General features: G+C 40.5%; 1 protein-coding gene across 2 annotated transcripts in view; it reads left to right on the top strand.

Moving 5' to 3' along the window:
- Positions 1-24,756, top strand: part of MEGF10 (multiple EGF like domains 10) — an 88,554-nt gene extending 63,798 nt beyond the window's left edge. For both annotated transcript variants that reach the window (XM_050986887.1, XM_050986886.1), the window contains exons 14-25: positions 5,115-5,261; positions 7,343-7,477; positions 7,812-7,940; positions 10,505-10,633; positions 11,694-11,822; positions 13,696-13,824; positions 14,306-14,542; positions 15,450-15,577; positions 15,742-15,865; positions 17,702-17,746; positions 19,689-19,895; positions 20,790-24,756. In XM_050986887.1, the coding sequence (XP_050842844.1) occupies positions 5,115-5,261; positions 7,343-7,477; positions 7,812-7,940; positions 10,505-10,633; positions 11,694-11,822; positions 13,696-13,824; positions 14,306-14,542; positions 15,450-15,577; positions 15,742-15,865; positions 17,702-17,746; positions 19,689-19,895; positions 20,790-20,953 (1,703 nt within the window). In that variant the 3' untranslated portion in view covers positions 20,954-24,756. The remainder of the gene's footprint in view (positions 1-5,114; positions 5,262-7,342; positions 7,478-7,811; positions 7,941-10,504; positions 10,634-11,693; positions 11,823-13,695; positions 13,825-14,305; positions 14,543-15,449; positions 15,578-15,741; positions 15,866-17,701; positions 17,747-19,688; positions 19,896-20,789) is intronic.
- Positions 24,757-25,339: the final 583 nt, after the last annotated feature.

Genomic DNA, 25,339 nt, shown 5'->3' with positions numbered 1-25,339 from the left:
AAGCAATATGATTAATTAATTAAAGTGGCAAAAGCTTTTTCCCTCCAGACAGTTTATTAGTGTAATTGCAGTGATGTGGGTGTTCCTGATCAGACATCACTGCTCTGCTTCCCCCGGTGCAGCTCTGCTGTACCTTTGCATTTGTGAGGAGATGTCACGTCAGGGTGGCGCGACATTTGTTACTCTCAAAATCGATTTAAAGGCTATGTGATGCCAGGGATTATGAAATACCACCAGTCTGCTATCTGTACCAAAACAATGGCAGTGGTTTGTGGAAAAGACAGATGCAGTAATACCAGCCCACATTTCACCAGCAGGCTGAGCGTTCACCCACAGGCTGCAGGAGGAGGGGTGTCAGTGACTTTTTCTGTGCTGGACACCTGCTGGCATTTCTCAGCTCACCCATCACCAGATGTGTTGTTTCTGTGTCCTTCCATGTGCCTCTGACAGTATTTCTGAGAGGCACATTTGTTGATGGATTATAAAGGGGAGGTCTGCCATCTGACACCCACTCTGGTGGTGGAAACACCCAGGTCTGCTGGGAGGCTGCAGCTCTGCCTTCATCCTCAGCTTTCCATGAGTATGCATTTTTCCCTGTCCTGCAAAGCAAAAAAAAAAACAGAATTGAAAGGGTTCTGTCTCACCTTTGGAGCAAAAATGAGCTGCTGCTGCAGCACCAGTGCACCCAAGATAAGATTCTCTTGTAAAAACATAGTTTTCCCTCCACTGCCACCAGTTCCACCTGGCCTCCTGAAGGATGAAGCCCCATTGGAAGGAATACTCAGTGAGCTGTAAAATGAAATTATTTCTGAGCACTCTCTCGTGATAAATGACAAATTTGCTTTTCAAGCTTGGGGAGAAGAATTCTCCAGTGAGAAGTTTGGTCCCACCCTACATCTGGGTTTCGCTGTGTCCGTAGGTCTGTTCTTTGTGTGCTGTGGTGGATTTTTATGTGGGAGAAATACCCCCCTTTTAGAAAAAAAAAAATTGCTTTAAATCAGTGATTAGGTGTACCTGTTTTCTGCCTACAAGTTGTAAAAAATGAGAATTCTTATTTCCTGGTGGCTGTCTAGGGGACTGAGAGATGAAAAGAAGAGCACCTGTGGAGTGGATAACAGTGTGTAGTAAGAGTATGGCCTTCAGAAGGATACCCCAAACACCTCAAAAGGGATTCTACCACTAGAATTGGCAGATAAGGATTTCTGCCTTCAAACTCAGATGTCCTTGTTGACAGCCTTTTCTAGCTAGCTTCTGACCAAAATTTCCAGTCATGACTCTGCTGCTGCTGCTGCAGGGAAGCAGCTGAAATCTGGACTTCGACAGAAAAATCTCTGATCCTCTCATTAGCTCCTCAGTTTGGGACTCTTAAATTATTTCCTCTTGCTACCTTCAGCAGTGGAATAAGGTACCACCCTCCCTCAAAGACAGTGAAGGTACTTGAAAATAGTTCCTGTGACATTTTTCACCACCTCCCTTTCTTTGGGCTGCCTGTAATTTGACAGAGAAATTAGGAAAGTAATTCTCACCATCAGAAATTGCAGCTGCCTTGAATAGAAATGCTAGTTTTCCTCAAATATAAAGGGCAAGCTCTTGGACCATAATGAGAAAGCATCATTAGCTTTAATGACACCAGGATTCCTCCAGCCTTTGAAGGTCTTGTTCCTTCTTTAGTTTGGGCTATAACATATCCAGTTTTGCACTGACACATGGGAAATACACCAGTATATAAATAGTTTTTAATTTTTTAATACTGGAAAGTTCCATGTGTGTTAATATAAATTGCACAGCAAATAAAAAAGATATTATTTACAAAAAAAAAAATTCTTCCTAAAGTTTGGATAACCTTTTATCAGACTAATGGAAATATAATAAGGTGTAAAACAGCACTTACTCCTATAGTGAATTTGCCTGTGAAGATAGTAAGAAATAATTGTTAAATTTTTTTCCCCCGCTTCAAGTGCTAAAACAAATCAGCTCTTTGTTGATCGGAGTCGGGTGGGTCACTGAGTCTCAACTTAAAAATACAGGATAGGGAGTGTGCAAATGCTCTGCTAGCATGGGCAGAAGGAGTGGTATCCCTGAAGAATTCTTCACTTCATTCATGCAATTACGAATGCTGGGGGAATGCTGATTTGGATGTGAGGCCCCCAGCATAAAGCACTGGGCATTAAATGCACGAGCATTTCTTCAGAGCAGCTTAGCCGAAGTTTATCATGACCATTCAGCTATTGCCTAGCAACTTGTGAGGGCCATCAAAGAGCTCTTTGTCCATAGCTCTGGCAAAAACATTTTCTCGCAGATATCCTTATCAGTATCAGAACCAACATGAAAACTTAATAAAAACAATTTTATTGTGCAAGAGATTATTACTTGCACGAAAGTGTGGCAGTCATCAACCAGTTGGTAACACTGTTATAAAAGCTGAGTCTAATCTTGCTTTGCAAGGTCTAGTAAAAATGCTTTTTCTCCCTGAATAATTTCTGTATTTTCTATCAAAGCATGGCTTTCCTTTGCTGAAATTTCATGAAAACCAACACTCTGGAAATTAATTTTTAAATTTGTTTTAATTCCTTTAATCTTTTTAAACCAGTTCTTTCTCAAAAATACACATTTGATATTTACAACCAGAAGATACAAAACTCAACTTCTGAACTTACCAAAATAAATAAATAGTGAGTGAGACTGAAAACTATTTTAATAAGTAGATATGAAGTAAATAACTAAATGATTTCAGCCTTGCTGCATTTGTTCTTCACACTCTTAGGACTAAAATTGATTTTCCTAATGATCAAGAGTGAATATAATAAAATTAAAGTGAAACAGAATTGTATTCAGCAGTCTTTCAGTGTGTTATGTTGTCATCACTGTTACTCAGTGACATTTAGTGCACACTGTTTATTTGCTGAGTAGAATGATGCCATTCTCTACCTCCTCATAAGGGATGAGAGTGGGAGATAAAAAGCAGGTTTTTTCAGTTTCCCTAAGGGATGGTTTTCCCTGATGTGTACTGAAGGAGCCCTTTTCCCCCTTTTTTTCATTTTTTGTGGTAGTTTCTGTCTGTTTTAAGCCCTGTGGCTCTGTGCAGCATAGGATCCATTGTCTTCCCCATCCCAGTGTGCCCGCATCACCCTCGGACACTCTGCTGTCATAAAGCATCCTCTGTGCACAGATCAAGGCAGTATAATTGAGCCTGGTGTTATTGTATGTCACTGGTCTACATAATCTCAGATAATGCACTTTGGTAGCTCTTGGCAACCACTGGCTTGTTAATAGTGACCATTATACACTGAGCACCGCTGACACCCATTGAGGCTGTGAAAAATGTCTTTTCTGCAGCAGGGTGCACCGAGTGCAGCTATGTGTGATATGGCAGATAACCCTCTGAGGGGCTCTGCCTGTGTTTTCACAGACTTACAGACCCAAACTCTCAAGTTTGGGAATACCAGAAAAAAAGCAGCAGCTGGAAGAAGTGGTCTTGTTTCTGGGGAAAAAAAAAAATTAATTTAATGCAGTGATGTCATAACTGCTCTTGTGCACCAGCATCTATCAAAATCAAACCTCTCTCTTTAATTTGCTTAAATGAGCTAATGAAAAGTTTGAACTAGACTGCTGAGAACCAAGTCAGCACTGCCTCTCAAATATAGATGGAGACAGGAGAACGACACTGTCTAGGCAGGCGGAAAGTGAAAAAGGAGTGATGTAAGCAGCCTTTCATTTTCTGACAATAGGTTTGTTTTAGGTCAGTACTGGTGATCATTGTGCAATTAGGGCTTTGAGGTGGCCTGGGTACTGTCTGTCAGTATCTGGATTTTTAAAGTCAGGTGTTCTTCTGTAGTGCTGGCACAGGTTGGTGCAATCTGTTGAAACACGTATTTGATTCTTCAGTCTGTTGATTGTCCTGCAGAGAAAAACAGTTCAAGAGTCTGGAGTTCTACCTTTCCTCTAATTAGAGAGTTGGTTTTTAGGTACGGGCAGCTTTGCAAGGCACATGCTGGGGGTGTTGAGGAATCACCTCTTATCAGCAAACCGTGTAATTATTTCTTACAGTTTTTACAAGCAGTGTAAAAATCCTAAGCAATAATTGTATGGCGTTCCTAAGAAGAAGTGTATGGCATTCAAGATTAAAAGATTTTTTTTTTTTTCTTGTCACATGTAAAACTTCTTTGCTTTTTTTAGGACCCTGGCAGCCACCAAACCTGTGGCATATTTTGCTGGAAATACTTACAAAGCAAGACATGCTTGTGGTTGGATCCAGTCCACTTTTCCCTTAGTGGAGGGTTCATTCAGTAGAGGCGTTACAATAAAACTTGATTGTTAATGCAAAGTGCTGCAGACACAATAGGGTCTGAGTTCCATGGTGGTGCCTGCTGGCATTTAAGATGCACAGTGCTTCTTAAAAAGCAGGGAAATTATATTTAATGCTGCTGCATTGTGAAGAAAAATGACAAGCAAACAAACAAAAGAACCCAGCAAACAAACTGTGATTGGATGGTTGTAATGGGTGGTGTGTGTTAGGATCTATGTGTAAAGATTCAGGTTGTGGCCATTTTACAATCAGTTTTAAACTGAAACAGGTTAAACAAAGCACTGACTGACCAGCATCCTTAACACAGTGGCAGCTCAGCATTTTGGAATGCTCACATGGTGTGTTTGGAAACCCTTTGTGTGCACTACATTTTTCCGTTCAGTACGAGGCTGAGCAGTAATCAGCTCACCACTAATTAGAAATCATTCCATGTCCTGCACCCCATTATTATACACAAGTTATATCAGACACAAAGAATGCTCAGAGGGAAAAGTTCCTGCAGTACCTTCTGTCATGCATTTCCCAAACACAAAATCTGAAACCAAAACCCTTCTGCTATTTTGAAACAGGCATTATGGAGGAAGCAAAAGGCATTTATGTGCCTCTCACCAAAACTGGAAAATGAGGGAAATTTCACTGTTCTGGGGAAGGCAGGAACAGAGATGCAGGTTTATCTTGTTGTACTTTCCTGGTGTTAGTGATGTTTTCATAAACAGGGTGTGTGAGCTGTGTTTTAAATTTCAGAAAAGGTTTAACCTAGCTGTTCACAAGAGCTCTTCACAGATATTTTGTTTGTTTGTGGTTGCAGGTATTCACTGTGACAGTGTGTGTGCTGAGGGCCAGTGGGGTCCAAATTGCTCCTTGCCTTGTTACTGCAAAAATGGAGCATCCTGCTCTCCAGATGATGGGATCTGTGAGTGTGCACCAGGATACAGAGGCACCACTTGCCAGAGAAGTAAGGACAACGTAACTGCTCTAAAAATCTCTGTCCCTCCCTCAGTTGCTTGGAAAACATATCATACAACATCCTAATGCTTTGCTAATTGCAGTCTGAAAGACTAGGAAACACTCCTTGACTGGACATTTTGTCAAAACACATGAATATTCAGAAAAAAAAGGGTTACCTGAAATGAACAAATGTGTCCATCTAGTAGTGCTTTCCTTGTTATGGTACAGCTTTCCTTTTATATTCACTTTCTGTCCTGTGGCACTGTTAAGAGCATGACTTTCCAAGACATGTCATAAGGGATTCCAATCTAAAGCATTTCCAAACATTATTGATGAGTGTTGAGTTTGTAATACAGGTAAATAAAACATACTTGAGTTTCACAAACTAAAAGCTTTCCCATTGTCTGCTAGGGACCATTAACTTAGTTAATATTTGGGGCTTTAACACTTGTTTTGTAAGAATAGTCAGTGGGATCAGGCCCCACAGTCAGCAGAGGATGTCAAATGTGCCCATGGCTCCTTTTGGAAAACTTGTCTGGGTAAAATACAAATTTCACAAAGAGAGATACAGATGAACTAAGGAAAATCATGGCAGAATCAGGGAGGTAAATAATAAGTCTGCCCTCCCAAGATTTGTCACATTTTGCCAGTAGTCCAGCTGTCTTCAGTTTGAACCACTGAAGCTGTGAGGGAAAAGTGTTCAGGGAAGAGAAATGTGATTTGTCTGGAACTGGAGGGAAGCCTAGTTTCCAGAGTAGATCTCCCAGAAACAGGATCCAGGAGCAGGTGGTTTAAGGACAAGCAAAGATGCTCCTGGCCCTTCCAAAAGAGGCTTAAAGGGCAGGAGATGACCTGAAATGGTCACTGTCAGGAGAAGGAGAACTTCCACCTTCAGAGGAAGGTGAAGTTCTGTCAGTCCAGGAATGGCAACATTTCCAGCTGAAGTCTGTGTCATGGCACTGCTAAATCCCCCATCAGTGTGGCATTAGTATTCCTTGAGCATTTCTGACTGTGAGCACTAATTATTCTCACTATCTAATCTCTAAGGGCCCTGCAGTCAATCAGTGCATCCAAAGTTAACACTGCCATGTAAAAATGTTCCCTGGTGTTTTGGAACTGTGCCTATAACCTGGACAAGGCGCTCCCAGTCCAGTGCCCCTCTGAGGCATGGTCTGCAGCCTGGGAAGACAAAGGTCATAGGAATAATTTGGATCCTGGTCAGAAACTGCCTTTTCAGTAAACAGGAAGACCCTTTGGCACTGTTTCACTTGGAGAAGTTAATCTCTCTGGAGAGATCCTGGCCATATAACTTGTATCAAGTGTGTAATTAAAAGACTGAATTTTGAATGAATTTGAAATATTGAAAAGATTCCAAGGTAGTTTAGTCAGTGCTAATTGAAGCTGTTCAGGTATTTCTCTTGATCTCTTACCTAATATTCTAATTTATCAGGAAATAAATGCCAGAAGGGATTAGATCAACAAAGAAGGAGAAGCAGCCTTTTTTTCCTCCTCTTTTTTTCTTTTTCTTCTTCAGAAACTCGTGCTTTTAGCATCACAATTAACTGCACAACTCTGTATTTCTGGTCTCAGATTCCCTGAAAGTTAAGAGTGACTCTGTACCATGTAAAAGAAAGGGTGATTGGAAAACAGTTGTGCTTTTTATCCAGTGAAGTTGTGGCTATTTGAATTCCAAGTTAGAAAACACATCAGGAATCAAGGTCTAAGATGACCTTACTCATCTAGAGATAAAACTGTTCTCTCTGTTACTTCAGATGTGCTTCAAAAGATGTCCTTGTTTAGCCAAAAAAAAAAAAAAGTATGCATGCATTCCAAATGTTGTCCAAGTTCAGGGTGGCTTGACATGTACTGGAATGTCAACAAACTTGTGATGAACCAGAATTACACCAAATCCTTGAGGAGAGGGAGCAGCTCTTCTTTTGGGAGTGTAAATCACTGAGCTGCACAGATAACAACGACCACCTCTGGGGCTGGAAAGCAGAGCCAGCTGCAGGCCAGGGGCAGGTGGCCTGCAAGGGTGGCTGATGGCAGGACAGCAGCAGTGACAGCTCGTCCTCTCTGGTTTTCCAGTCTGCTCGCCGGGGTTCTACGGCCACCGCTGCAGCCAGACCTGCCCCCAGTGCGTGCACAGCAGTGGCCCCTGCCACCACATCACTGGCCTGTGTGACTGCCTGCCTGGATTCACAGGAGCCCTCTGCAATGAAGGTACAGCTGGCCATAAAGACCCCATGGGATGATTTCCGTTCCATCTCTTGGGAGGTGTGAAAACAAAGATACTTTCTGTTGCGGAATGTTCAGTTTATAAATCTGAAGTCTTAGGTTGTTTCATCCTTCAGTGTGAAAGCCTCTGTACTCTTAATTGCATTGTTTGTGTAGAGAGTATGGATATTTGCTCACTGTAATTTATAAAACCTCACTTTACCCTTACATTAAGCAATACCTCTCTCAATCCAAATGTTAGTTGTTTTCTCCTGAAATGAAGATAATGAAATCTTGTTCTGATCACTAAGGAGTTCTAATTCTGACAATGTCTTCTCAGTATGTCCCAGTGGCAGATTTGGGAAGAACTGTGCTGGAATCTGCACCTGCACCAATAATGGGACTTGTAATCCTATTGATAGATCCTGTCAGTGCTACCCTGGATGGATTGGTAGTGACTGCTCTCAGCGTAAGTACCTGGATTTTTTTCACCTTTAATTTTAGAGCAAATAATCAGGATGCAGCTACTTAAAATACCTTTTTTTTTTTTTTTTTTTTTGGGGGGGTAAAGAAACACTGTCTTAAGTCATAAATTAGAACTTCATGGTAAATAATGGAGAGATAAATAATCCCAAACTTCTCTGGCCAGGCCAAGAACAAAGCTGAAATTTTCTCAGGCATAGGTTAGTGCTCTGGCTACACAACCATCCTTGTCATCACTAAGCATTTGAAGATTTTGTTAAGAAATTTTTCACTATGCCTTTTTTTTTTTACGTGCTTGTAACTCTGTGATGGATTTTCCTCTTTCTTCCTTTTATAAGAAGGAACAGATAGACATGTTTTCACAAATAGACATTTTTAGTGTCATTCTGCCTCACTCAGTGAGTATTGTCTTCCTGTGCTGAACTCACTGGATTCTTCATTACTGCCTAAAATAGGAAAAGGGAAGGTCCTAATTCTACTATTTTTTGTAAAGTTACTTTATTAAGTAGTCACTCCCCATATTCCTGGATGGGTCTATGAGATTTACTAATTAGAGGAAAGAATTGTTTTAAGGAAGACTCTCACAAGAAGCATATCCAATCTCATAAGGTGCTAAAATCCACACAGTCTGAAACATACGCATGCCAAAATTTCACTCAACCCACTTTTGTGAATAAAAGAAGCTGCACCATACCCTGAAATGTCAGACATTGTGCTGGGATTTCCAGGGAAGTGCATTTTTTAACAACATGGCTCATTGGTTTATATCATTTATGGTTTGACTAGCCCAGGCTCTGCACAAGTGCAGGGTAACATCTGGTCAGTTTGGGAAAAGAACCCGAAAAACAACTTTCCAGGCTAAATTCTGTGAAGTGATTAGCATGCACAGCCCAGTATGATACCAAAATAAATCTTAGGCCCATTCCTGTGAAAGCCAGTGGCTACAAAGATCCCTGTTTTTATGGTAAAATAAGTAGGTAGTTGGGAGAGTAGCAGAATAGGGGTATTTAGGAAGAGGAGGGACTTACTCACTGCATCAATATCAAGAAAATGGTGCCAGCAATATGAATGGAAGTGTTTATTGAGGCTGTGCTCACAGACCATAACAGAGGAAGTTTATTTGCTTTGTATAAAGGCCTTTCGTTCACATGGAAAATAATGATTCCATTAATTTCTTTCAGAACCAGTGACCTTTTTTAAACTTCTAACCTTTTGCCTGTATGTGATTTACATCCCTTCCTAGCTGGCTACTAATTTCAAACACAAAATAATAACAAAAAATAATTACAAGGCACAACTGGAGTGAAAGTAATAAAAAAACAAACTTAGTGGGTTTTTTTAATTCATCATAATATAATTTTTAATGAACTGAAATCTGGGGAAAAAAGGTGATACTTTGGAAAAGTACAGTCCACTTATACATTAATTATTATGCAAGTGTTTCAAGGATTCAGGAGTTTTATTGGTCTCAGGCAGCCAGATCAGTACAAAACAATAAGGAGTTACCCTTTTAAATTTACACAGGAATAAAACCAAGGCTTCAGTGTCTGACATCTTGCTTCTCTCCTACAAAATACAGACACTGTACTTCCATAAAATGGTTTTTAAAGTACTAAAGAATTATTTCTTTTACTATTTCTTTTTAAAAGTACTGCTTTCTTTACTAAAGGAAAAAACTCCTCAAGATGAAAATCCTACTCAACAGAAAGGGTCTATTCTTAGAGTACCCTCTTCACTTAGTGATACTCTACCATGAAGAAAATTATCTTTTGCTGTCTCTGAATAGTAATTAGTATTTTGGAACCACTTCACAGTTCTAGTGGCAGCACATAGCATCAGATTCATCCATCATGACATTTCCAAAGCAGCCAGTAAATTCTGTCTCATAATGAATCTACATGATTGTGCACAAAATAATCTCCATTCTGTGGATAACTACTTGGTGTTTAGAAATATTATATTGATTATTGGATAATTACTTGATTTAGAAATAATATATTGATTACTGGACCCACGGAAGTAACTGAGTTAACCAGATTAAGATACAGACCTGATTATCTTCACCACATTTGGGCAAATACATGAAATTTAACAGCAGAAGCACAAGAAGCAGGCTCAAAATTGGATCTAAAGCTCTAGGCTATATAGGAGTTTCCACTTTCTCTGTTTTCCTTCACTTTTTGAGGTTTAAAAGCTTTATCACCTTGAATGTTTGCAGAGTAAAAAATAAGCGAAGAAAGGAAACCTAATGGCTTTCTCTGTGAGAAAGCTGCTGTGAGTGGCTTATTTACTGAGTATTGAGTATACATTTCTCATGCATTTAATATTTTTAAGCACTTTTTACCTGGAGTAAAATGATGCCTTAGCTGAAATAAGTGAATAAATCTATGGCTGTTTGCTCAGAACAGAGCAGCCCAAACCATGAACTCGGGAGAAAAACAGCGAACAGCAAACAAAGCAGTGCTCTTGTGTGAATGGAAGCAGCTCTATTCATGTGCATCAAGGAACCTTTGTCATTTGAGGTTAATTAATTGCTCTGGGTTGTTCCAGCTTGCCCACCTTCCCACTGGGGACCAAACTGCATCCACACGTGCAACTGCCACAATGGAGCTTTCTGCAGTGCCTACGATGGGGAGTGCAAGTGCACCCCGGGCTGGACTGGCCTTTACTGTACACAGAGTAAGTGAATTTTGTGCTCATCCTTAGTCTGAACACCAGTGACACAATTATCCTCCAGAACAGCTTGAACCTGGAATTCAAGTACTGATACAGAAGCAGTTTTTATTTAGAACGTTGAAAGATTATTTCACTAGACTGTAACATCATAATTTCTTCTGGAATTTTCTTCATGTAACAATAGATTAGTACTGATTCCCCCCACTCACCTCCAAGAGTTTTTTGTTAAGGTGAAATAGCTGTGCAGTGACTGGGTATGGGTATTCATTACCTGCAGGCTAAGAGTTCATTTGAAGTTTGAGAAATAAGATTTTAGAAATAAATATAAGTAAAGCTGACTTCTTATCTTTTTTGTATTACACTTTCAGTTCAGGTTGCCTCACTGACTGTGATCCTGGCCAGAACTCCTGTATTCAACCTCAAGAAAAATAGGACTGCTGACTGTATTTTGCATTCAGTGTTCAAATACGTGTTTTTCATAAAATCAGAACTTTGCTGTTTCAAATGAGTAATGTCATAGTGGCAGGAAATAACAGATACATAACAGGACCATATGGATGCAGTTCTGGGAGACATTCACTATGCTGGTTCAGCTGTCAGCTATCAGGGGTTTTTTGCTTCCTGCCGGTGAATAATGATCTCTTTGCAGTGAAGTGTCTTCTTCATACTGAAATGGTTTCTTTGTGAGTAGCTCAGGTACAATATGTTGTTGTTTTGGCTTTTTAATGCTTTAGTACAAACCACGAAGGAAATATGGCCAGAGAGTCACTGACTGATGGGCAGACTCCCAAGGTGCCCCCAAATCTCTTTGAAAGCCCATTTCTTCAAGGAGCTGTCTTTTCAGAACCTCTGCTGCCAGCACCATTTCCCAACCTCATTTTTGCCTGATGTGTGTTTTAAACCATTCCACACGAGGCAGGTCTTGGTCCCTTGTGCTGACAGAACTCTTCATTTCAGGAGCTGCAGGAGCAACCCTCAGTAACACACCAAACCAGAATGTTTGTTTTCCACGCCCAGAGCAGCTGTTTCACCCCTCTCCCCCCTCCCTCTGCTTGTGTTGCAGGGTGTCCCCTGGGGTTTTTTGGGAAGGACTGTGCCTTGATCTGCCAGTGCCAGAACGGAGCCGACTGCGACCACATCAGCGGGCAGTGCACGTGCCGGACGGGCTTCATGGGGCGGCACTGCGAGCACAGTGAGCACTCCCCTCCCTCTGCCTTGAGACACAGCCTCTGGCCTCCAGGGCCACTTCTGATGGGCACACAGCTGTCCACAGGCTTTTCCAAACAGTTTAAAACCCATCAGAATTAAGCTGTCACAATTGTGGTTTCTGTTTTCTTGCACTGCGTTTTAGCCGCTTTGGGCATAACGCTAAAGGAACACCCAGTCACTCTGTCATGTAAAAGCAACAAAATGAATCCAAGGAATTGTCATTAGAATCCTGTGAAAGTAATGAAATGTATCCATTAGTACAAACCACAGTGACAGCTAATAGCTGGAAAACTGGAGGCAAGAACTAAAGCATCAGTGCTGGTGGATGAAATTATCCTTCGCAATGTGGTTTTACAGCGCAGCTGGTTTGTAAAAGTGTTGTAGGTGGTGTTTTGTTTTCATGTTTTCACACACACATATGTGGTTCTCTCTCCTCAGGAAGATCAGGGATAACACCATTGACATCACTGTTGTGCAACATTAAAAGAATAATCAGGCCCATGAGCACAGGACTGTTTGTCCAACCTTTGCTGACTTTTCAGGGCTCTGCTCCCAAAATTGTTCACTGGGATGATGTCTGTGTTCCTCCTCAAAACATCACTAATGTTCAGGAAAAGATAACATTTTAAGACAGTCTCTTGATGTCAAAACATCACTCTGAATAATTTGGCAAATCTAACTCTGTTACAGATTTTGTATTTTATCCTACAAGTTGATAATAGTGATTTAGCAGCTTTGAGCTACATGTTTTGGTATGCATTCTAATTCAGATCTTGAAATGCAAAAATATATTATGACATGATGGGTTTTGGCCACCCATTTACCTCAGTATTTATAATCTTGTTTTGTTGAGTGTAATCAAGAGAAGGAGGAAGTATATAAACATGAATTTTTTCACTGGAGTTGGGATTTGAAATGACTGCAAGACTATTCTCTGGCATGCTTTGTGTTACTTTATTTTTTAAATTATTCCAAATTAGAAATGCATGAAAGATGAGTTAGATTCTTTTAAAAAGACAAAAGGCAGTTAATATAGTTGCAGGACTCTCAAGAAATTTCAGAAAAAGTGAAGAAACACTACGCTTGTTAAAACCATCAGAACTACTGTAATGTGCCAGATCACATAGTACCAAGAGGTGGCAGTATAAAAGAAATTAGTTTTAGCAGTATAGGGTAATTCTCTACCAGGACACTTACATGAGGTAGGAGATACATTGATCAGTAATTAGGTATTATATTCAAGTAATTCAAATAATTAAGTATAACTTCCCCAGTTACTTTATTTTCCATAATTTAGCATTTTTCTCCTATCAGTAGTTTCTCAGTATCAGAGGATACAATGAACAGCAGTTGTATTTCTCTGTAAATGTGTGGTGCATTTCAGATTCACTGTTAGGGCCCTTTCCTTTTTCTGCTTTACACCAGCACACCTGTCACACTACAGGACACCATCCAGGTGTCTGGCTCCACCTGTATCATAATGAGATTTTTCAGGCACTGGGATCTGAGTCTTTTCTGGCTCTTTATTCACACCTTGCACCATTTCTTCACTGCCTTCTAATTTCTAAAAAATAATCTTTTTTTGCCTTGTTTTTTTTTTTCCCTTGATTCCTCTCTGCACTGCCTTAGTGGCATTGCAGGCGAAGCACAAGTACACATCTGAGCACAAATTCTCTCTCTCCTGCACACCGAGGAGAATGCTCCTCTTAGGAGCATTTCCAGGAGAGATTTGCTGCTGATGACGCATTGCCACCTGCTGCCCACGGACAGGAACGTGTGGGGTTGGACTCCTGTGGTGCTGCAGACCTGTAACTCCAAACTTTAACGAGATTTTGCTTGCTTTTTGTCCTGTGCAGAGTGTCCCCAGGGCACATATGGGTACGGATGCCGCCAGATCTGTGACTGCCTGAACAACTCCACCTGTGACCACATCACAGGGACCTGCTACTGCAGCCCAGGCTGGAAAGGGGCCAGGTGTGACCAAGGTAAAGCCCAGATAGAATCAAATTTAATTTCACACAGAAACTGGCTTCACCTATCTCTGTGTCATTCATTAAATATAGCTGACAGGTGTTTGTTTTTTTTTTTTTAAATAGCCCATTCTGTCAATTCCGTAAGTTTTTGAGGCTTTAAATTAGATTAGTGATAATTAACTGGAACAAAGTAACTGGAGTGTGGATTTGCATGAAATTCCAGGGCAGTGCTGCTCTAAGGTGCTGATGGAACATGGGCTTTACCAACTCTGTTCTTCTGCCCAAAGAATGTTCTTACTTTTTCAAATTCATGAAAACATCTCTTTTCTGTGAAAATTCTGAGTGTTTTTCCTTAAATTTAGGAGTGATTTCTGTGAGAGTTCTATTCTCTCCTTACTAAATACAGTTAGATTTAGAAGTGAAATTTTGTCTCCTGCTCTTAACACTCCCTCTGAGTTTATGCCATTTATTTTCACTTCTTCTTCTATTCCAGCTGGTGTGATTATAGTGGGAAACCTGAACAGCCTGAGCCGTACCAGCACTGCCCTCCCTGCTGACTCCTACCAGATAGGAGCCATAGCTGGCATCATCATTCTTGTCCTAGTTGTGCTCTTCCTGCTGGTGCTGTTCATCATTTACAGGCAGAAGCAGAAAGGGAAGGAGACACACATGCCCACCGTGACCTACACCCCTGCTATGAGGGTCATCAATGCAGATTACACCATTTCAGGTATGTCATGTTTGGAATACTTGTTTTTCCCCTCCATCTCTTGGCTTTGTGCTCAGATCTGCCCCTAACAGGGCTTGAATTCACATATTTCTGCTCCTTGATACCATGAAGGTGGCACACCCTGGCAAAATGTCTTACTTGTAAAGAAAAGTGACAATGTACCTCACTTTCCCGTGCAACATTTTACATCCTCAGACTTTTTTTCTGCATTAAACATGGACATTTCTGTCCTCTGTGCCTGCTTTTATATGTTTGGAATGTGGCAAAATCTGGTTTGTACAAGGGACTTTAAATTCAGTGCCAACAGCTTGAATAGAGGAAGAGTGTAGAAAATCAAGATTTCATGCTATCTGTGGCAAGATTCTGTAGAGAAACAGTCAGCAAAAGGTTTGTAGGGAAGGAGCAATGGAACAAACACGAGTTTTTGACCTATTATAGTGCCTGGGAGTTGGGATTCAATGGGTACATGAAACTCGAGGCAATGTTTCCTTGTCAAGGAAAGCAGCAGCTGAAGAAAGCACCAGAACGACTTGTCAGAGTTAAGAAAAAGCAAATCAGCAAAGGCCCTGGTGTTCTTGAAGCAGCAGAAAATGTTGGTGCAGACTTGATGGACAAGTGACTGCAGTGATGGCTAGAAAGGAAAAACAGAGCAAGGGACCACAGCAGAGAGAGGAGTTAAATTGTGAATGCTCCTTGCTAAAAGCAAGGACATGACTTGTCACTTACTGCCCTGCATCTCTCATTTCTTGGAATGAATGAAAGATATTTAGTTTTGTGTTTGCTGTTTTGTTGGTTTTTTTAAAGAAACTCTAGGTCACATTTGGAAATCAGAGCAGCACTCTCAAAAAATGAATCTTAAGAAAGAAATTGCATGTTTTTTATCATTTTCCTTTCTTTTTCTTTCCAGAAACCATCCCTCATACCAATGGTGGAAATGTCAACAGCCACTATTTCTCTAACCCCAGTTACCACACTCTGACTCAGTGCTCCAGCCCACCTCATGTCACCAACATGGAGAGACTGACCTTGGCAAAGGTAAAGCAGGAAAACATGGAAATTTCTGGCAGTCTTTAGTTTATTTTACATTGTTCCCTAATCTCTCCTATTTGGCTTAGTTTTGCTCTTCCTGATTACCACCTGGAAATTCAGCATCTTCCCTGCAATTTCAGGATTTTATTACCTCTCTTTCTTTGAAACAGGCAAAAACCAGCCAGCTGTTTGTGAACCTGAAAAATATGGAGCCTGGAAAACGAAGTGCTGTCATGGACTACACAGGAACACTGCCAGCAGACTGGAAACACGGTGGCTACCTCAATGAGCTTGGTAAAAATAAAAAAAAGAAAGGAGGAGAATGGGAATGTTATCCACTGTATGTGGGATGCATCCCTTAAGGCAGGAAGAGATTAAAAAGTGACCCCTTGTGAGGAAGGGTGGAAGAGGTTTTGATGCCCACTGCAGACATGACATGTAAAATATCTCATTTTTATTAAAAGATTTGCTTATTCACTAGTTTCATAGAACAGTGGGGTTTTTACAGTAAGGGTCTGCTTGGACAAAATTACAAATTCTTATCAAATAAAGGAAAGGCTGCATATATTCTTTTTTTTTTTTTAATATCACCACCAGATGCAATCAGTGGTTTAAAAAGTATTTTTTCATTACCTGAGCCATTTCAGGTGTAAATAGTGGATCTTCCCAACTAAGCCTCCTGTTTGCTAAAAGAGCATTGTCTTTAAGAAGAGAAATTCCCAAGAAATGGTGAGAGTTGCTGTATCCTGCTTTATGCTCTTTTCACCCTCTTCCACTCTCATGCATTCCAAAAAGGCTGGACTGCACTGCCCAGTGAAAGCCTTAAAAACGATTTTCAGTGGCAGTATAAATCAGAAAATTTAATTACCTTCATTTCTGGTACTTACATGTATCAGACCCTGGGATTCAGAACAACAGTATGCACCACTGTTTGTTTTTTTTTCCTGCTCTTCCCCAGCCTTGGTCAAACCACAATTTAGGCTCAGATCTGTTGTGTTTGCTTTGGGATTTGTTTTTTTTGGATTGATTTTTTTTTTTCCCCCCAGGAAATTATTTCAGTCATAATGCTCAACATTCAGTTTTATATTTTCTTAGAGCATTTGAACTTGCACTAAATGCTCCTGAGACACACTTGCTGTGGTTAAGCCAAGGCAGGAGATCTTGAGCAACAGGGAGGTTCCAAAGGACTGGATGAATGCTGATAGTGTGTCTGTTTGCTAGAAAATAAAATAGAATTACTTGGGTAACTCAAGGCTGGTGACCAGAGCATTAAACTTGTGAAAACAGCAGCACAGGTGACATGAGATCTAGTAAATAAAGATGGGGTAGGAATAAAATTAATTATGTGTAGGTCTCCTTAAAACAGTATCACTTTCCTCTTGAAAACCACTCATTTTGTTTACATAGTGCATGGATATAAAAGCCATTTTAGGCTTTTATAAAGCTTCCAGCATAGTCCCACAATACAGCCTAATTAAAAATGAGCTCTCCACAATATCAATGAAAGCTATTTGAATAGATCAGTAACCAGGAAAGTGCCAGGTCTCTGAAGACAGCTGTTGGGCTCTGCTGTTTACTTTTATTGAGAGAAATCAGTGAGTAACAGGTAATTGCAGAGGTGTAGATTGAGGTGCAAGGTGTTCAGGCCACTGGGGGTGGAACGGGGTGACCCTGATTCGGGAGTGATTAAATTTGGAAGTAGAGAAATGAGAACTGGAGAAAGCTCTGCACACCCTGACATTTTCAGGTGAAGGTGGGATGCCTCTTTGGTAGGTAGGGTTTATCCAGATCAAAAAAAAAAACAAAAAAAAAAACTTAAGTCCAACAGTACTTTGCTAGGATTGTTCAAGAATGAGTAACTGGCATTATGTGAGGTCAAATTTTAGATAATGTAAAGGGGTTCTTATGACCCACCTCCCCTGTTCCTGTTGGAAAATGTAGAAACAAATAGTACAAGTTCTTCTGCACCCCATCCTGGGCATTTCCACAGGATTCTTGTGAAGGAATTATTCAGCTAGGGCAGAAATGAGTCCCAAGGCAATTCTTAAACATTTACAAGCTGTTGTCTAATCACTTTTGTTTTCTTTGGTTTTAAAACTACTCCATTTTTTTGTATCATTTTCTCCTCAGGTGCTTTTGGACTTGATAGGGGATATGTGGGGAAGTCCCTAAAAGGTGAGGTTGTTTTCTGATGTATTTAGATGAAACTATATAGACATGCTTTTTATTCTTCCCAATTACCTTTGGTTTCTAGGTGAAGAGAATATCAAAAAATATTCTGGAACTAAATTTTTCCTAGACACTGAATCAATGCATGATTGGTTGGATTGCTGGTGTGGGTTTTTTTTTGTTTTTTTTTTTTTTTTTGAAGGGAGGTTGTTGGATTTTTATTTTTTTTTCACACCAACAAAACCACAAACCAAGCCATTTTAAGTCCCCTGTGTGTCACCTACATAAGTGGTTTTTATCATTCCTGAGTCACCACACAGCTCAATTCTAGACTGGAGAACACATGCTGCATCTGCTGAAAGGCTTTAAAAGTCAGTTCCACCTGCAGCTGGCATGGTCTGCATGACCACAAACCTTTACCACATCCACTGCAGTCCCTTGGAAAGGATATCAAAAACAGAGACACAGACAGGAATGAAAAGCTTCCAAAATTCAGGGTGGTTATCTGGTATTTTGATCTTCTGAATTATCCAATTTCCTCACAAGACTTTACACTGTACCACCCTGCTGTGTGTCACCATTTGTGGTACCTGATCAGGGCATGCCAAGGGTGCCTGGATATCCAAGCAATGGAAAAGGTGTGGCAAAGTCCATGTGAATGATGAGTTAAACACACTGACAGAAAGCAGATGGTTTGTCCCCTTGTGTACAACAGGGCATAATTAAACTGACATAGTGATTTACTACACCTCGTTTTTCCTGCCCTTGGGTCACAACAACCCCATGGAGCTCCAGGCTGGGGGAAGGGGGCTGGAAAAGGCCCTGGGGGGGCTGTGCCAGCCGTGGGTGGCAGCAGGAGCAGGGCAGTGACCATCCCTGTGATGGCCCTGAGGCCACACCTCAGATTCTGGGGGCAGCTTTGGGACCCTCACATCAAGACAAACCTTGAGACATTGCATATCAGGAAAAAATCCTTCCTGAAAGGGTTGTCAAGCATTGCCACGGGCTGCCAAGGGAAGTGGTGGAGTCACCACACCCAGGGGGATTTAAAAGATGTGAAGATTTGGCACTTAGGAATGTGGTTAAGTGATGGATTTGGCAGCGTTGCAGAAATGGTTGGACTCAATGACCTAAAAGGTCTTTTATAATGTAAACAGTTCTACACTTCAGTGATTACAGAAAGTCCAATTCAGGTGAGTCACAAAATGATGAGCACCCATCCACTGACAGGTCCACCAAGGTCAGTCTCATCTTGGATATGGAAGAAGGAATGAGCTAAGAAGTCTCATGTTAAATAACACATTATATCACAAAGCAAAACAAAGCAACACAAACACCACAAAATCACTTCCCAGCACAAGCAAATACATCTCTGAAAGCAGTGATTCATCCTTCAGTCAAATCCTGACATCACAAGCCACCTGATGTTTCCTTACCTCTTCTCCTGCATGTGCCTAACAGAAGCTTAGAAGAAGCTGGTTATTCTTTTTGTGTACTCAGATACTCAAACTTTGCACCACCCACCCTAGAAATAAATCATGCCATTTGCCCAGACACTGCTCTTGGGAACAGTCTCCAGTCAGTTCTTTTAAGTGTCCTCAGTTCAACACCTGGAGGGGCACAAAGTGTTCTGAAGTGTTGTTAAAAACTGATTCTACAGCTTATCTCTACCATTATCCCTAAATAATGCTAGGCACCATTTTAACCAGAATTGAAGATGCTTGCATTTTGCAGCAGTAATGAAGTCCATTAAAGAGCATAGCAGCTGAGATGCTTCCACTGATTGTTGCAAATAATTTTGAGGTGTAACAACTGGTTTCCATTTAAATATTCACTTCTGAGTGACTTTTTAGAACCCGACATGAAACAAAACCCCTTTATTTTTTTTGGTGGCAGTCTCCATAGCACACAGCATGCTCAAGACAGTCGCATGTTTTTCTTTTTGTAGATCTGGTGAAGAACTCGGAGTACAATTTAAGTAATTGCTCACTGAGCAGCTCTGAGAACCCCTATGCTACTATCAAAGATCCACCAGCTCTGGTGCCAAAGAGTTCAGAATGTGGCTACGTGGAAATGAAGTCCCCGGCGCGTCGTGACTCGCCCTACGCCGAGATCGCCGGCTCTGCCACAGCCAGCAAGAACGTGTATGAAGTTGGTGAGTACAAAATCCACCTCTGGATGCTGGGGGTAAGGAACAAAGAGCACAGGGCTTTTTAATCTTTGATTCAGTTTTCATCAAAACATGTGAAAACCACTGGAAAAACAAAATTACGTCTTCAGATCCTGTGTTCTGCCCAAAAACTGTAACAACAGCGTTTTTAATAATTTGGTGTAATTCAGAGAAACGGGGTTTGAAGTACCTTCAGCTCTGCTCTGTCACCTACAGGTACCTCTGAACTACTCTGGTGTGAAAGCTTTCTGTTAACCAACAGCATAGGAAAAGTTTAGCATTTGATTGCAACGTAGTTCAGCTCTAGGTTAGACTGAATGCAGCTGGAGTTACGTATGGGAGGGTTGAAATTCTGTTTCCTTCTTTTGATCAGAATAAAACAGCATCTTCACCCACAGACATAGTGTTCCACTAATATGGACCCTACCTAGTTGCCATATTTATTTAGTTACAGGGAACTTTGGGGTCCTGTGGAGTGGTAGCTATCCCAGTCATCCCTGGGCTGTAATAAATTGGGTCCACTGTCACAGGATATATTTTCCTTTTCTGCATGCAATTAGAGGTCACTGAAATCCATCGATATACCCATTCTGCTTTTAAGGACTGTTACAAAGTCTTGATTAAAACCCTCAGATCCAGGCTGTTGTTTGGTTTGGTTTTTTTAAATTTGCTGAAATTAAAGACACATAAAGAAGAGATGCCGTCTTGTTTCTGTCAGTAAAGACACTCACGGCAGGGCCCTGCTGCAAGTGTGAAGCAAAAACACCAAGCAGAGTTTCTACAGCTGCATTTCAGGACTTAGGGCGATGAGCAATCTGAAACTGAAATAAAGTATCAGTGTTTTCCCCAGAGTTGAGTGCCTGCTCTCTCTCCTCACAGAGCCCACGGTGAGCGTTGTCCAGGGCGCGTTCGGCAGCGGCGGCGGGCGCCTCGGCCAGGATCCCTACGACCTCCCAAAAAACAGCCACATTCCCTGCCACTATGACCTGCTCCCCGTCAGAGAGAGCCCCACGCCCTCCACAGAGGGGGTCAGCAGCAAATGACCTCGCAAGGAGCTGATGCCTGCAACCCTGGGACTCTCAAGGGGTAGAGTGGCACGGTCGTGCTCCTTCCTCTCTCGTTTACCATCTCTCTTGGCTCCTCATCTGTCCTGCAGATAATTGCTGTACCTTAAGCAGAATCTCAGCACGAGGTCTGTATTGCTTATACAAGTGACAGATGGACAAATGCCACACTCTGGGGATCCTGATTATTCTTTTTTTTTTTTTTTTCATGGCAGTAAATTTTATAGAAACAGGTATGCAACACATTTATACTGTAATATACTGGCTTAAAAAAAATAGTAGTTAGCAGATTAGTATTGATAACATCACATTTTAGCAACTTCAAATAGAGGTTTCATGTCTGTCATGTTCCAGAGTAGTAATACTCCCAGGACAGTGCAATTTACCAAATACCACTTTGTACAGGTGATCTGATTCACCAGTTACTCACTAGTAGAAGGAAAACTGCCTTGCCAAATTTTACCTTCCATTCTCATCTTTAGTCAAGACATATTACAAGAAACAAGATCTGATGGGGATAAGGAAGCACAATGTTGCAGTTGTTTGGGAAATCTACCATCAGGCTTTGCTGTCCATGGCAGGTGGTGGATGTACTTGGCTTGAATAGTTCTGGAGATAAAATAATTGCATACATCAATATTTACATGATGCTTCAAGATCTCTTAGTACTGTAGACCCAGCACCAGTCTTCAACAAGTATTTTGCTACAGTTCAGCTTCATATGTTGCAGTTCTGACCACTGTTTCTGCCACACACAAACTAATAATCCACAACATATCAGTTATTACTTCAAAAAAGACGTAAATTGAATCAGTTTATTTTTGTCACCACGGACTGATTATGTAAGGAGTGGACAAAGGTGATGACTTCTGTAAATCTTAACTGCAAGGAAGGGTTTACATTTTATAAAAAGGTAGTAATAATGACTGTAATATAGGATAAAGATAGTCAAGTGTTCTTTTTTCTTCGAAATAACTAAGCAAACTCTGTGCATACTTGCTAAAAAGGCACCTTTTCTTTTTTTATAGTTGATGTAGAGAAACACATGCTTAAGCTGGTCTTTTGCATTGCTAATAATGTGACACATGTACCCCCCCTCACCTTCATTAACTTCTCTCTCCATTTTTATGCTGTGTGTCTGTGTTTTTAGTGAACTAGCTTGTAACTGAAAAAATATTCGTGTGTGTGTGTGTGTGTGTGTGTGTCCATTTCTTTTGCATTTTTGCCAACTGGCCTTTTGTTTGTCCGGTTCAAGGGACCTCTGGGCAGAGCAAGAGGGTCAAAGTAAGAATTCACAGTGATGTCAATCAGGGGTGATTAAAAAATACCTGACAGTTCAGGCTGATTCATTAATTCAGGGGAAGAAAATCAAGGTGTTTTTTTGTTGAGAATTACAAGAAGAACGCAGAAGAAAAGTAAAAAACAGTTCCTCCTTAAACTTTACCTTATTCTGTTGATCATGTGGATGGAGACCATCCTCCCAAAACAGCCCCTTTTTCCCAAAAGAGGCTTTCAGTCCTTCCAGAATAGTCTGTTACAAGCTGCACGATTCAGTGGAAATTGAATTCACCAAGGGATCCGTCCATTGGACAGAATTTTCCCCAAACATGTCAACCTGAAGATAACATGGTTGTTATAGATTAGATACCCTCTATCAGTGAAAAGATATTTTTAGGAAGCTAAGACTGAGGTGCCAGCATTTAATGTGACCTGGCAGTGCCTCTGCTGCACCTGGTCCTGAGGGTTGGTGTGTCACTGATGGATGGGGAGAAGGATCCTGGCTGTTCTGCAGTTCCCTGGGCAGTTCTGGGATATCCTTGGAATAAAGCATTCCATTACCATTGGATTTGGAAAGTAAAGATATTAGCTAGGAGATTTCTAAGGCTCCTTGCCATTTAATCCCTGTCTGAAATGAAGTATTGATTGGGTTTGTATGCATCCAGATAAAATGTAGAGCTACTGGTATATACATTTTTTTTGTACTGTGTGAAGCAGACTTTAAAATAAAACCTTTCTTCTCTAAAGCCATGAATACAAAATGCTGCATTTAACAACTGGGAGTTCACTAAAACTTCTTGCTCTTTTTGAAGACAATTAGGTAAATTACCTTCATCATACAACCAATCTTTTTACATGGAAAAGGGAAGAGCTGAATAAACGTTGGGAGGTTTTTAAAATTTCCAGCATATCACATATCCTCAAGTGAAATACTCAGTCAAATATTCATGAAAATAGATTGAGTTTACTGTCATTTTGCTTATTGTGTGTGTTCTAAATGTACAACACATGACTGAGGTCTGAATGTGGGTGCAACTCCTGCTGTGTAGTCATCAGCACCAATGTCTGCATAAATCTGAGCTGGATCTGCGGTACATTCAGGGCAGGCAAATGGTTTGTGAATTAACTTCAGAGGATGATGCCTGGTGGGGTGCTCAGAACACTCATTTCCTGGAGTGCACTCTGCTCTCAGCTCCAGAGACCCCCACCTCAATCCTGGTGACTGCCAGACAGCTCTAGATCCCCCTGTGCTCTTCACACAATTCAGACACTTCTGCTGAAGGTGCATTCTGTACCGTGGTGGAGCCTGAATGGCTCAGGGATGGAGCAGTTTTAGCCAGCACTCCGAGAACTGGCTTCACTTCACCACAGACAGGGATGGAAAGGGATTCTTTGCCTCGATATATTCACCTTGCAATAGTGACAAAATGTAGCATTGAAGATGGAGGTGGCTCTCCCCTAGCAACGTGTCACCATTTTAATAAAAGGCTGCACCAAGTTAATAGCTGACTTTAAAGTAGTGAGTATAAACTTTAGGCTTTAAATGCTGTAGGCATTATTAATTTAGGCCACTCAGAAGCATAACAAACCCCAGGGCTTTCTGCTATGTCCAAGATTTTAAGCACAACAGACTGGTACACATAAAATCTGTCCTTATCTTGATCTACCCAGAGAACTTCCAGTAACTTTAATTGGAGATCCACATGCAGATTACAGGAAGGAAGATTTCATTGTGCTCACACTTTCTGCTGAGACAATCTGCAAGTTCATACTAACGTGAAGTTAGGATAAAATCAAAAGCAAGGCATGTGTTACTCTAAATATATTGGATTTTCAAGCACACTAACAACAATTTTTTATCCAATATGTGTCCAAATAGTAATTCTTACACCGAAGCTCCAAAGTCCAGACTGAAGATCACAGAGCTAGTTTTGACAAAAAAATGCTTTATATTAAAGATTGTACATACAGTATCTGAAATTACTGAAAACAAATGAGTGTATGTTTATCAATTACTTAGAGAAAACCTTGTCATTTGATACACTCATCCCAGTGCTAGAGCACTGAACATAACTTTTCAGTCTTTTAGCCCACAAGACTTCACTTTGATATGATTGAACTGTATTATATTTTTAAAGAAAACCTATCAAGTATGCCTGGCTTTTTTTTTTTCTTCCTTAGTTGTAACAAAAAAAGGTGTTTTGTTGTGAAAACATATATATCTTTTCCAAAGATGACTGATGTTCATCATTCTCCCTTTCACTACCATATATTTCACTTCACTTCACATCCCTGTAGGTTAATACAATAAAGTTTCTAATGAAAGATGAGAAGTGCTTTGATTTTTTTTACTTTGTTTTTCATTTGCCTACAGGAGCTCTTGAAATAGCACAGGAAATGTATGAAGTGTCATTTTTGCTCTCATGGTTTAATCCCAGCTGGCAGCTGGGTACCATGTGGATACTCCAGGGAGGAGTAGAGGAAACAAAACTCTGTGGCTTGAAATAAGAACAGTTTAATACCTGGAAGAAAATAAAGTAAATTACTAGCACTGATTGTAATACTGAAACAGAAAAATTCATAATATAGATCTAATGTTTCAGATTTTAAAAGCTACAATCCAGTGTTGTAAAAGTATAGTTCCACTTTCCAGGCTTATCTGTGCAAATCTGAAAATCTCAGTATTCCTTCAACACTGTTGAAAAGAGGCTTGATCCTAAGTGATTGACTTGTTTTACAGTCAAATGGCCATGTTATTAATAAAAAAAGTAACAAAGACTGATCCTGATTAACTACATAGGGTAAATGATCATTGGTTATAAATTAGTATTCTCCACAGAGAGTTATAAAAGTTATAAATTAGTATATTAGTTTATAAAGCTATAAAGGTTATAAATTAGTATTCTCCATAAAGGTTATAAATTAGTATTCTCCATAAAGGTTATAAATTAGTATTCTCCATAAAGAGAATCTCCATGATTCCACATAAGGAAAAAAAAGGGTTGGGACATTTCACAGAATCACAGAATCAATCAGGTTGGGAAAGACCTTGGAGATCAACTCCCAGGCTGTGACCTAGCACCACCT

Source organism: Serinus canaria, chromosome Z (genome assembly GCF_022539315.1).
Source record: "Serinus canaria isolate serCan28SL12 chromosome Z, serCan2020, whole genome shotgun sequence".
Taxonomy (NCBI): Eukaryota; Metazoa; Chordata; class Aves; order Passeriformes; family Fringillidae; genus Serinus; species Serinus canaria.
The sequence above is the reverse complement of the archived record's forward strand: the minus strand, read 5'-3'. Positions and strand labels throughout refer to the sequence as shown.